The following is a 12,871-nucleotide window of genomic DNA, read 5'->3' as shown; positions in this document are numbered from 1 at the left end:
CGGTATCCGTGGACTAAAATTGGTCCGGGCCCATTTTTATGTCAGAATCTATTGTATTTTTTCTTTTAGATGCAAAAAATTTATATTTGGTTTAGATAAATGAAATAAAATACAAAAGAGTAGAATTTTATCACTAAATTTTAAAAATATTTATAAAGTTTAAAAATATTCAACAAATTTAAAAGGTGGTCAATTTATTATAAATGTTCGATCTAGATATATATTCTTGTTTAAAAATAGTATATTCTAAAGATTCATTAACTTACAAATCATGGTGTGGAATTTCAGAAAACATATTTTTGAAATGGGAAATCTAAGTGGCACACCACATCTTCTTGGTGGACGTACCGAACGCATGCAACTCCGTCCGATCCGCATCTGGCGGACGCGGTTTTCGGCACCTAACGCTCCCATCTATTCGGAGCAGAGGATAAAAATGATGGAAAATGACACCGATAGCTAGGAAGCGAGCTCGACCCTGCAACTAACTCACCGGCGTTTTGGCTTTTGTTGGAGTTGGGAAACCAAACTATTTGATCTCTTAGCCATATTAGTACACAGGATGTCACCATGCGTTTGATCGTTTTTGTTTGTAAAAGTTTCCGCCTACCCGGTGATTGTTTTACAACAGTCATCTAGCATTTGGGCTCAAGTTTCTACCGACTTCTTGTTATGCACGTGGGAAGGCCAGATGAGGCCCCTTGGTTCAGCCAAACAACCATACTAAACAAACAATTACCCCACAAGAAAATAAACAAACAATAAGGGTTTCTTGTACCATCACTGTCGTCATCTGAGAAATTTAGGTCCCCTCGCCTCCGGCTGTCATCCTGGCGCTGAGAGGTGGGGGGACCTCGCATCTTCAAGATCTCTATGTTCTTCTACTGATTATCATAGTTTTGTGAGAATAAATTTTCACTCATTTTTTTGGCAGTGTCATGAGGTTAGAGAGTTTTCTGTCCTCGCAGATCCGATTACTCAGATCTGATTTTTTTATGTTGTTGTGTCAAGCTTTTTTGTTGGTCTGATTTTTTGTGGAATTGAAAACTTTCATTGACAACATGGTGAAGATATAGTGATTCGACGACCTGCACATCTAGGGGATCATCCCCAACCCAAGCACGTTCATCGATCCAGGCTTTTCATCTCTTTGGATGGGCAACTCAAGGCGCTTTCAAAAATCATTATTGGTAGTGTTCGTGCAGGTAAAAGAGTGACAACATCGTTGCTTCAGTGCAATTGCAATCTCTTTACCGAAGTCTTTGGAGTATTTCTTCGAGCAGAGATTGACGCCGCGAAGAAGACGTTTTCAAGAGATTTTATTGTAATTTTAGTCATAGAAGTTACTTTGTATTTTATTGGATCTTAGGTCCAAATCAGTGTACTTGTAATGTTATGAGTATTTAAAGTTACAAATGTTTCTCAGAAAACTAAACAAACAACTATTTTATTGCCAATTTTATGATCTTGAGTCTTTGTACCTAAGAACTTTGTCCCCCCCAAAAAATAGTTGTAGAAAAAACCCATGAAAAATATGTGAAAATATCATAACTTATGTATAAGTACCGCGGTAATATTAACCAAGGGAAAAAAGTTTTTCAAGCATACCCTGGTAATATCTATGCAAATAACATGGTAATATAAGTACCGCACAACCGCTAACTTACATACAAACACCATGTTAACTTTTACAAGAAAAAAAGTTGTTGAAAAACTTACCAGCGGTAATATGTGAATATATCACGGTAACATACAAATCACATACCCAATAACTTACATACAGGCGATAACTTTGACCAAGGAGGGAAAAAATTGTTCAAAAATATACCCCCAATAACTTATGTGAAAATAACACAGTAATATACGAACCGCATACTCGATAACTTATGTACAAACACTACGGTAACTTTGACCAAGGAGGCAAATTTTTTGTTGAACAATATGCCCCGGTAAGTTATGTAAAAAAAAAATGCAAACCGCATAACTGATAAATTTTATACAAACACCGAGGGAACTTTGACCAAAGAGTGTACAAAGTTGTTGAAAAACATACACCGGGCAACTTGTGTGAAAATACCACGATAACTTGTATACCACAGACATGGTAACATATGTAGCCCATCTATGATAACTTTTGACCGAAAGTAAAAGTCACAAGAACATATCAACATGAGATATAGTTTCGAAGAACTCGCCGTGAGGAATTTTTTATGTGAAAAGAGATTTTGCATCGGACCAACAATTTGAGATACAAAACATTCTAAAGTTTTGGAATAGAGAGAATCTAGGATGATATACATTTTTTCCTCTAACGCATATATACATGTGTATGTAGAGAAGAGTGAGAGAACCATTTTGATGCCTCCGATAATTTATGATAACTTGCATACCACACACATGGTAATTTATGTAACTCAGGAATGTAACTTTTGACCTAAAAAAAGTCATCGAAACATATCAATATGAGATCTACTTTCGAAGATTTCGTTACGATGAATCTCTTGTGTGGAAATGGTCTTTGCGTCGGACAGACAGTTTGAGCTACAAAATATTTTGAATTTTTAGAATAAGGAGAATCTAGGATGACATCATCTTTTTCTCCTCTAATACATGCATATAATTAAAGAAAGGAATGCACACAATCATGCATGTAATTAGGGAGAAAGAAAGAGGTATGTGGTAAATTTTGCTATCTAGCACACACGTGTCAAATATCATGGTCCTTTTTAAAAAAAATTGTGCATTTAAATAATGTTGATAAAAATCTATAAAAGCATTCCTGAAGTAAAAATATATTAAAAAATGATAATAAACACAAAATATTAATGGATACTAAAAATGTTGAAGACTTAAAAAATGTTCAAGGGCTTTAGAAAAGCTCATGCATTTTAAAGAAATATTTTCCTATTTAAAAGTATTGACTTGTCAAAATAAAATTTAAAAACTAGTAAAATCCAAAATGGATAGAATAAAAAACAAGAAAAAGGATGCCCCAAAAAAGTGAAAAAGCGTGAACACCAAAAAAATTGTGCATCCTCTATAACACTAAGCTCACTAATTTTAAAGGGCTTGGAATAGAATCAATTGAGGCCTTCAATTAAAATTGGATCACCCGTTTTTGATCGGGTCAACAATTTCTCAAAGCTCTCTCATTCAATTCTTTTATACTATACATACATTGTGCTTTCTAACTTTTTTAAGGCCTCATAATTAATTGAGGTCTTCATTTAAAATTGAGTCACTTAATTTTGACTGGGTCAATAATTTCTTGAGGAGCTCTCCTATTCAATTATTTTAATTTACTATTGTACCCTAATTTTGAAGGTCTTCAATTTGATTGAGGTATTCAATTATGGATTTGGTTTACGCTTTTGATCGAGCCAAGCATTTTTTAAATCAATCATCAGCAACCAGCTATAAAAACATATCAATCCCGCTCACCTTCCACCACCTAAAAAAACACCATCATGTGATACTATAGCACCAATATAGTACATGCAGCTACCGACACAGAAACTTCCCCACATAAATATGGGTTTCTTAGCGAATAACACAAAATCACATCGAGAAAGGCCCACCAAATCATCGAGTTATAAAAAAATGAAACACACACATCATTTCCCGTCCTCGCCAAACTAAATATTCCACCAGTTCCAAAATAAGAGGGGTATTAGTTTTTTTGAAAGTCAAATTCCTTTAGCTTTGACCAAGTTCAAAGCCAAAAATGTCAACATCCATAATATTAAACAAAAAATGGAAATTCATTTCATGATGAATCTAAATATACCGATTTGGTATTATCAATTTTGATATATTTCTCTACAAATTTGATCAAACTTAAAAATATTTGACTTTAAAAAAATAATATACCTTTTTTTTGCGGAAAAAAATAATATACCTTATATTTGAAACAGAGTGAGTAATGTTTTTAAGAAACACAACAACACCAACGGTGCAGCAAAAGCACGCCCAACACTTCTAGTGTACTATATTCTAGAACTAGCAGCAAGCACATAATTAACCTGAGCGATGTGTCTGAATTCTGTTCAGTGATCTGTACTTGCTTGCAAGAGCTTAATTTGCATGCGTCTTTTCCTTCTCTGGGGTGGCCGATTGGATGCTGGAACTGGAAGAGAGAGATATGCAGCTATGTATATGCATGCTAGCTGAAGCATGAAGCATGCATGGTACAGTACACTCTAATAAGTTGGTTGTCGATCTGTCTGCATGAAAATGACATGCATTCACAATACGAGTATATGCTATGCATCTACTATCCGGTGATCGATGGAGTTTGCTACGCGTCCATCTATAATTCGAACCATCAATACACAGCGAGCTGTCAAGGCCAAGTGAAAATTTGTTAAGCTCTAGGGACTGCAAATTTCTCAAAGGAAAGAAGAGTACTGCGGCCGTGCCGTGTCTATCTAGGGATTATCAAGTGCTGCCGCAACTATCACTGGGCTCGCAGACCACGCGTCGCAAAGTGGCAATTCGACTTCAGTTACCCTCCACCCGAAAAAAAAAACCCTTCAGTTACCCTTCTCCTAGTTATGCAAATCATTTTCATACTACTAGTTGTATTGTATCTATCTGTGCAAGCAGTAACTGATTAATAATAATGCAACAAATTAAGAAAGGATCGGCCACAGGTGGACCGGCAGCAGGCCACTAAGAATCCTGTGCAGACCAAACCGAGGCATGGTGAACCTCCATATATGTATGAACGACATGAACCATCTGCAGCTTAATAAAACAAGATACTAGAAAAATAAATGTGAAATAGGGCATCTAGTTCTGCTCGTCAGCTTAAATGCTCCCTCGTGAACCATAAAATCAGAACAACTGTAAAAATTCAAAAATCTGATTTTTTTGCAACAAACATTAACAAATAGTCTACAGATGTACAAATTTTCATGATGAAAAAACATTCCTAAATGCTCTGAAATAATAGATGGTCCAAAAAGACTATTTTTTGTTCGTTCATGGGGTGGTTAGAAGGAATGGCTTCTCTGATTCTGCTAGTGCTGAAATGTTGAGAACCAAATAATCAGACTTCAGAACTGCATGTAAAGATAGGGGAAAGAAGGATGGAGTACAAGGAACTGAAGCAGGAGGAGATGAATGAACAAACCAATAAATTTCAGGTACAGAATATTATGAGATGAGATGAATTACGATTAACAATTTTGTACTACTAGCTAGAACTGAAGTATGTACTGCCAAATAGGTATAACTCGAGCAATTTACTAGCAGAAGATAAGAGAATATCTGCCACAGCATAACAGTCGGTTAACGAAGGTATTACAGTTCAAATTGAACTTGCTCCATGCATATCGCCACCCATGCTAACCGCTAGATATGACCTGCATTATGGTTCGCAATGAACTGATTATTATTCCACCTGGCTGGACTGATTATTCCACCACGTGTGTCCCTGCATGTATATATAGGAGGGGAATCATTATCATGCCAACTAAGTTGTCTGAACTAAGTAAGTTTGAGCGGGTGCAACAAGTAGCTCACCACTTAGAAACACATCGACAGGTATTGCACATATGGTCAATGAGGCTACAAGTACAACACTCCATGCTACAACCATGTTCTGCACATCCCCCAACTCTTGATGACCAGGTATCGCTGCTGAGGTGGTATTGAAAAATATATTTGTCAGGGGTGCGATCTGCAAGCACAATGGTATCACCCGTGGTGGTAGGCACCGCCGACAAACTAAAACTCGGGTTCCTTTTACTATCAATCAAAAGAGCATTTCCTCCGATGCTTTTTACTGGGACAAACTTTCCTTGGGCAAGATCCGCTAATCTGTAAATAAGAATATGTGTAGTTTCTTTATTGCCAACCACCAGGATCTCGGAGTCGCATTCTACCAGCTCGGGCAAGTGGAACTTATCCGCGGGACATGTGGCAACCAACTTGGGTGACAACAAGGAAGACGAAGCTAAACCCAATGTCGTTGAGTGATCTTGCCAAGGTGGGTCGAACCGGAGAATATTTACTTCCGAGCTAGATATCTGCTCCTGCAACATGTAAAGTTGTCCTTTGAATGATAATGGGCTTGCATGTGGGTGTGGGCGGAAGCCCGGAAAGGCACATAAACTCCACCGCTTGTCATTTGTGCTAGCAAAGAGTATGAATGGTGTATTCTGAAACGTGACCATGACCCCAAGGACTCCATCTGGACTTGTACTCACAGCGGCGAACACGTTGATTGGTAACAAGCGTCTTTCCAAGTTTTCTGGGAGAGTTATGTCTGCCGGGAGCTCCACAACGTCGCCCGTGAAGGGATGGAGGAGGCATGGATGGTCGCCCTGGGTGTATGTCCGCGGCCGCAGGACGAGGAGCATGCCATCTGCTGGGCAGAGGACGAAGTGGTCTCTAAGAACAGGAAGTCGAGGGCGGACGAAGACTCCAGTGGACAGGTTGAAGAAACGTTTCTTGCCGTCTTCACGGGGATGGAGCCCGTGCCCCTCGGGCAACATCATCCAGCGGCGCGTGTGAAACCGCGAATCAACGATTCCGTGGCCGCGCGGGCAGACGGTGCTGGACCGCCAGTACGGGCAGACGGCACGGAAGCGGACGTAGTCGAGTAGGTCCCCGGCGAGCACCCGCCATCCGACGAGGCGGACCAGATCCCCGTGCAGGGTCGTCCATGGCGAGATGTCCCCGGAGCTGGCGGTGGCGGCGGTAATGGCAGGTGGGCGCTTGCGTACCGTGGAGGAAGACATGGATCGATCTCGATCCTGGTAGATCGATCGATTGGTAATCTTCTGTTTTACCCTAGCCTACGGATACGAACTAGTAGGTTATTGCGAACTCTCAACCTGTGGTTGAGATGGTTAGGTGGACAATGGTATCCTCAACCCACCAGGGTTCAAATCCTGGTGCTCGCATTATTCCTGAATTTATTTCAGGATTTTCGGCGATGCGCTTTCAGTGGAAGGAGACGTTCCCGTGAACGACGAGGTGCCTACGGTGACTTCGTAAATTTCAAGATGATATGTCGGCTCAGTCTTTCGGAGGTGCTCATAGGGGTAGGGTATGCGTGTGTGCGTTCATAAGGGTGAGTGTATGCGCGTGTATATGAGTGCTTGTGTCTGTACTGATGCTAAAAAAAAAAGACTCAGAAATAAAAAACTGGTCAAATTAACCTGCCTGGGCCTGGCCCTCTTTTTTGAACCTAGGGCCTGGCCTTGGGATGGTTGAGTTGGGTTTTGGTCTAATGTCTACTTACTGACGGGCCTAAAAATATTGGATCAATTATCTGACAAGTAGTGATAGCGCCCCCTCAAAAGAAAAAATCAAGTAGTGATAATGTCGACTCAAAAAGAAGTAGTGATAGTAGAACACACTCGACAACGGGCAAGAATTCATTTAGCTCATTATCCGTACATATCAGCGCAATGCAATAATTCGAGGCTAGTTGTGCCAGCATGTCATGTGCACAAATGCTGGTTACTGGGCTGGCAGAGGAGGCAAAGGGACAGCTGGAAGTTATTTGGATGAACACATATGAAAATATAAACCAAATACATTGCTTCCGCAGGTTAAAATGACCGCGATATTTTCAACATTGTAAGCATGTTTCATATATGTTCACATGTGGCATACTTATTCAACAACCTGGTCGACTAACATAACTAGAAGAACGCCCGTGCGTTGCAACGGGGCCACATTAACTTTAAGAGTTCAATATTAATATTCTCATACATATCAATCCTTCTTCTCCTTCCGCCTGCCACCGAGACAGGGACCTAGACTTTGTGCTGCTCTTATTGATTTCAAACCCAGACGAGATGGGGTGGTGGGAGGGGGAACGAAAAAACCCAGACGAAACAAAGGAGAAGGAGAGCCTCATCAGTAGCATCATGGTGAATTTCAAACCTAGCATTGTGCTCCGCCCAACGAACATGGACGCCGCCGCCGGCGGCCCGGTGGAGCTCGAACCCGAGAGACTCTGCTGCTTGCTGGGAGGGGTCGGGGAGGGTCGGAGCACATGAGCATTGACGTGAAGACAGAGTAGGCCGGGGAGATTACTGTGCACGCCGCACAGCGACTTGGACCTCGGAGGGCCTTACCTCTGTCAGGAGGAGGTCCCGAGTTCCTGCCGAGGACGGCCTGACGGGGGAGACGCACGGCCGCTCTCGCTGCCCGCAACGCGACCACGCCCTGCCCTAGGGTTCTGCGACGGCGGCAGCGTCGTCCACAGCCACACCCTCTCTGAGTCCTGCCCTAAACTGGGGTTCCGAGATGGCGGCGGTGGCGGAGGTCTCTGAGGTTGGAGAGGGGCAAGATGTAGGACGGCGGAGGCTGGAGCCTGGAGCGATGGCGGCGTTTCGGGATTGCAGGCAGGGGGACGTGCGAGGTGAGTGTTTTTTTCACCGGTTTATGTTGTGTTGCCTGCACGGATATATAGGAGAACAAATAGGTGGATTATAATTCCTTCCATTGTATAAGTGCTGGGAAAGGAAGCGAGGGACAAAAATCAATCGAGGGGCCTTTAAGAGTAGAGATTAGTTAATTGGATTTTTCTTTAAAGTCTGTTATTTGTTTTCTTAAAATTTATTATATGTTTCCTAAATCAAATTGCATTGATGGGATGGATCGATTGATTTGGATAGTCTATTATTTGTTTCCTTCACATCCATTATATGTTTCCTAAAGCAAATTGCATTGATGAGATGGATCGTTTGATTTGGATGGATCGATTGATTTGTTTCCTTAAAATTGGATTTTTTTAAGTCTGTTATTTGTTTCCTTAAAATTTATTATATGTTTCCTAAATCAAATTGCATTGATGGGATGGATCGATTGATTTAGATAGTCTATTATTTGTTTCCTTCACATCCATTATATGTTTCCTAAAGCAAATTGCATTGATGAGATGGATCGTTTGATTTGGATGGATCGATTGATTTGTTTCCTTAAAATTGGATTTTTCTTTAAAGTCTGTTATTTGTTTCCTTAAAATTTATTATATGTTTCCTAAATCAGATTGCATTGATGGGAGGGTGGCGCATGGAAAGTTATGATCCGTTAAGATTTTTTTCGTTGTGTGAGAGGATGACGCAAAACTAAACCGGTGGGGTAGGGGAGGGACGAAAAAACCAGCGAAATGAAACAGGTGGGAGGTGGGAGGAAGTACCAAAGAAGTACCAAAAAAAACCGGGTGAGGTGGGACGAAAAAAAACCTGGAAGCGAGACTACCAACTGCTCCATTAGGAGTAGAGATAGCTGAATCACGCACGCACCAAGGATCGACCTATTACACGCCTAGTCTGCAGGATACTAAAGGAAATTCACGGCCGGTAGATCCTGGGCCAGCCTATATTTCGGCTTATTTATTACACTGATTTTTTAAAAATTGTTTATCAGTTAGATATTGGAAAAAAGATGTGATTTTACAAAAAAAAACTCATCTTTTTAAAATTTTAAAAATGTCCGTGATACGAAAAAACTGTTTGCAAATTTGAGTTTTTTTTGCAATTTTAGAAATCCTGAAAATATACTTGAAATTTTAAAAATATTCACCTTATTATTAAATTTGGAAATATTCATGAATTTTTGCAAATGTTATCAGTGATTTCTTTAAAAATGTTCATAAATTAAAAAATGCTTGTGGATTTTGAAAAAAATATTCTTTAATTCGAAATAAATTTCATTTATTTCATAATATATATACCCATGAGTTCTGTAAAATACATCTATGGTTTTAGTTGCTATGATGAGTGATAGTCATAGCAAACACTAAATAAACCTGTATTGCGGAGCTCCTGCTTGACACTCGCTGTGACGAGTTGTCGAGCAACAGGATAGGAGCCAACGACTAGGCTGGCCCAGTTCATAGATCGAGACTATTGGTTTTCCTCTGGTTTTCTTTCTTGGTTTCTCCTGAAAAGACTGGCTAAAATAGAAAGATAGTAAAAACTGTAAAATAAAAAATGCACTGGTTTTTAAATGCTCATGAAAAAGAAACATGTGCTCACAATTTTAAAAGGTTCTAAAATTTAGTGACGAACTTCCTGGTCAACAGTTGCGTGGTCGGTTGTTGCGGGGAAGAGCGGTAGTGGTGTGGTCCAAGCCGGCGGTGTCACTCGTCGGAGGGGCGAGGAGGAGGCCAAGGAGCGAGCTCCCGGAGCAGGGACAAGTCGGGGAGAAAGAGAGGTGAGCTCCGGTCGGCGGAGGTGGTAGAGATGGCGGCAACGGGGTGACCAAAAACCCTAGTGCCCTATTCTCTCTTCTCCTATCAGGTATGTCGTGGTGGGCGCACGGCAGATGCCAAGGGATGGATAAAGAGAGGAGGAGGCTCGAGGGTGCTGGTGGGCTCCAGAGGCGAGGTTGGCATGAGCGGGCGCGGGACGCCGGACATACCCAGGTTCGGGGCTCTCCGGAGAGATAATACCCCTAGTCCTGCCGAGTGTAGTTGGATGATCGATAGTACGATGTTGCTCCTGGAGCTGTATGAGGAGGAAGGAAGTTGGCCAAGGCTTAGGATGCTCCTTCTCTCCGGTGTTGCGGCTTGGTGGCTAGTCCTATGCTTGCTTGCTCTTCCGGAAGCCTTGTGTATCTTCTGTTGCCTTCTATTCCATATCCTATGCCCCTATAAGCGCGGGTTCCTGGGGAGTTTTATAGACCAACCCACCCAGGGTTACAATGGTAATATGCCGAGTCGGTGGGTCCGTATTGTCGGTGTCCGGGATCCCGGGCTGGGTCCCGCTTGAGGGCTTGTGGTTCGCCGGGTTCCCCTAGGTGCGGGCCCCGCATGCCTAGGGGAACTGTGCGCCGTCTTGTAGATCGTCAGGGCATGGCCGAGTCGAGTCGTGTACAGTGCTTCCCGTCAGGCTGCCGCTTGGTGTCGTTAGCGGTGAGGGCGGAAGCACTGTTGCCACGCCAGCCCTGGTCAGCGGGTAGGTAAGGGGCACTGTTGCCACGCTCCGTCTGACCATAGGCATGGGTGCAAACACTGTTGTCTTGGTCATCGGTGACTGTCGTCTCGTCCCATCGTACGACCTGGATGGGACGGGAGCTTGACCCGTGGCTGGATTGCAGCGCACGCCACGGGTAGGGTCGGCTTGTTGGGGAAGCCTTGGTCGTGCCGGGTTCGGACGCCTTGCGCCAGTTGCTGAGTCCGGGTCGACGTACCTTCCCGGGTCGGAAGGGTTGGCCGGGCTGCGGGCCTTGCCGGGTCGAGCGACCCGGCCAGGCGCGTGCCGGTTTTGAGGGGCGATGCGGGCCCCATTGTTTTTGAAGAGGATCCTGGTTCCGTTGCCTGCCCGGGGTTCATCCCCCCCGACAATAGAACCCGAAGCTGTGAAGGTCCGCCGTCCTCAGATGACTGGGCCTTCACAGTTTCCCCCTTGAGCAAGGCGGATTCTGCAAGCGCCGGGTCTGGCAACACCCACTGTGTGCCGGTTTTCTCGAAAACCGGATCGCGGCATCCTGGCCGTGGCGGGAACCGAGGAGTCCATCGAGTCTTGGGGCAACCCCTCGGGCTTTGCACGGGCGCCACGTGGCGGTCGAAGCCGGAGGGGCCTGACAGACCACGCGCGTGACGGGACTGGGTGACGGGCCGGGGCCCGCCGCCGGGCGCCCTTGGCCCATGCGCGCGGATTTATTGCGGTGTCTGGGGGCCGGCTGTAGTTCCCCGATTAGTTACTGCACGTGTACATGCGCACTTATTGCAGGGTAGTGGAACGGGCGCGTGCAGACGATCCCACTCCCCCACGTTTGAACCGGGGGCTATAAATCGGGGGGGGGGGGGGACAGGGGGGCGGCGGACATTATTCTCGCTCGCGCCCTCCTGTCCCTTTGCTTTCGCCCTGCCCTTTGCAACCGACGCACCGCGGCGCCCGCTGCTCCAAGCAGAGCTTCCTCCGCCATCCATCTTCGTCTGCCTCTTCTTCACATCATGTTGCTACCGTCGGGCTCCTGGATGGGCTCGAACATCACCGCCGACGACATCACCCGGCTCTGGGCGTCGCGGCACCTGCCATGGGAGACGGACGTTGGCATTCGCCTACCGCGCGGCGAGCAGAGGCCTCGGCCTGAGGGGCAGGAGTGCGTGGTCTTCCTCACGCACTTCGAGCGCGGATTCGGGCTGCTGACGAGCGCCTTCTTCCGCGCGTTCTTGGAGTTCTTCAGGCTCTAGCCACACCATCTTGGCGCCGGCGCCATCGTCCAGCTTTCCGGCTTCATCATGCTCTGTGAGGGATACCTGGGATCAAGCCCACGATCGACCTCTGGGCACGCTTCTTCTCCTTGAAGAAGCAGGGTCCGTCGGCCGGGGAGTTCGCCGACTGCGGCACCGCCGTCATCTCAAAGCGACCGGGGGCGGATTTCCCCAAGATCCCGCTAGAGGATTCTGCCAAGAAGTGGCATAACTCTTTCTTCTACGTCCGCAACCATGGCACGGACCACATCAACCTTCCGCCCTTCGCCATCGTGCCGCCGCGGGCGAAGACGAACTGGGGCTACTCGCTCCGGCGCCCGTCGCAGGAGATCGTCAATCTCTGCGAGCGGGTGACGGTGATGAGGACGCAGGAGGGGCTCATCGGCACCGACCTCCTTGCCGCGTTCATCACTTCCCGGGTCCTTCCGCTTCAGAGGCGCTCCTGCCTCATCGGCGAAATGATCGGCCTGCAGGATCCTAACCGCATGGGGTCGATGCGGCTATCCGCAGAGCAGGACGCGCGCGGTGTGAACGACATCTCGAAGGCCAACCTTGGAGAGGACTGGCAGTTCGGCAAGGCACCGTACAGCCAGTCGAACCCGGCGCCGTAGGTTAGTGTCTGGTCTTCTTACTTTGCTGCCGCACATCTTCTCATCCATCCTGACGCGACGCGGGAGATTCTTA

At 45.1% G+C, this 12,871-nt stretch overlaps 1 protein-coding gene across 1 annotated transcript; it reads right to left on the bottom strand.

Moving 5' to 3' along the window:
• Positions 1–5,177: 5,177 nt before the first annotated feature.
• LOC123133873 (uncharacterized) lies at positions 5,178–6,791 on the bottom strand. Its single transcript, XM_044553264.1, has 2 exons — positions 5,527–6,791; positions 5,178–5,437 (listed from the first exon to the last, which is right to left on the bottom strand). Exons 1-2 carry the CDS (start codon positions 6,744–6,746, stop codon positions 5,356–5,358), a joined length of 1,302 nt encoding a protein of 433 aa, XP_044409199.1. The 5' UTR covers positions 6,747–6,791; the 3' UTR covers positions 5,178–5,355.
• Between the last annotated feature and the right edge of the window lie 6,080 nt (positions 6,792–12,871).

The sequence above is a fragment of the Triticum aestivum genome, chromosome 6B (genome assembly GCF_018294505.1).
Source record: "Triticum aestivum cultivar Chinese Spring chromosome 6B, IWGSC CS RefSeq v2.1, whole genome shotgun sequence".
NCBI lineage: Eukaryota > Viridiplantae > Streptophyta > Magnoliopsida > Poales > Poaceae > Triticum > Triticum aestivum.
Note: the sequence above shows the minus strand (reverse complement) of the source record. Positions and strands in the feature narration are given on the sequence as shown.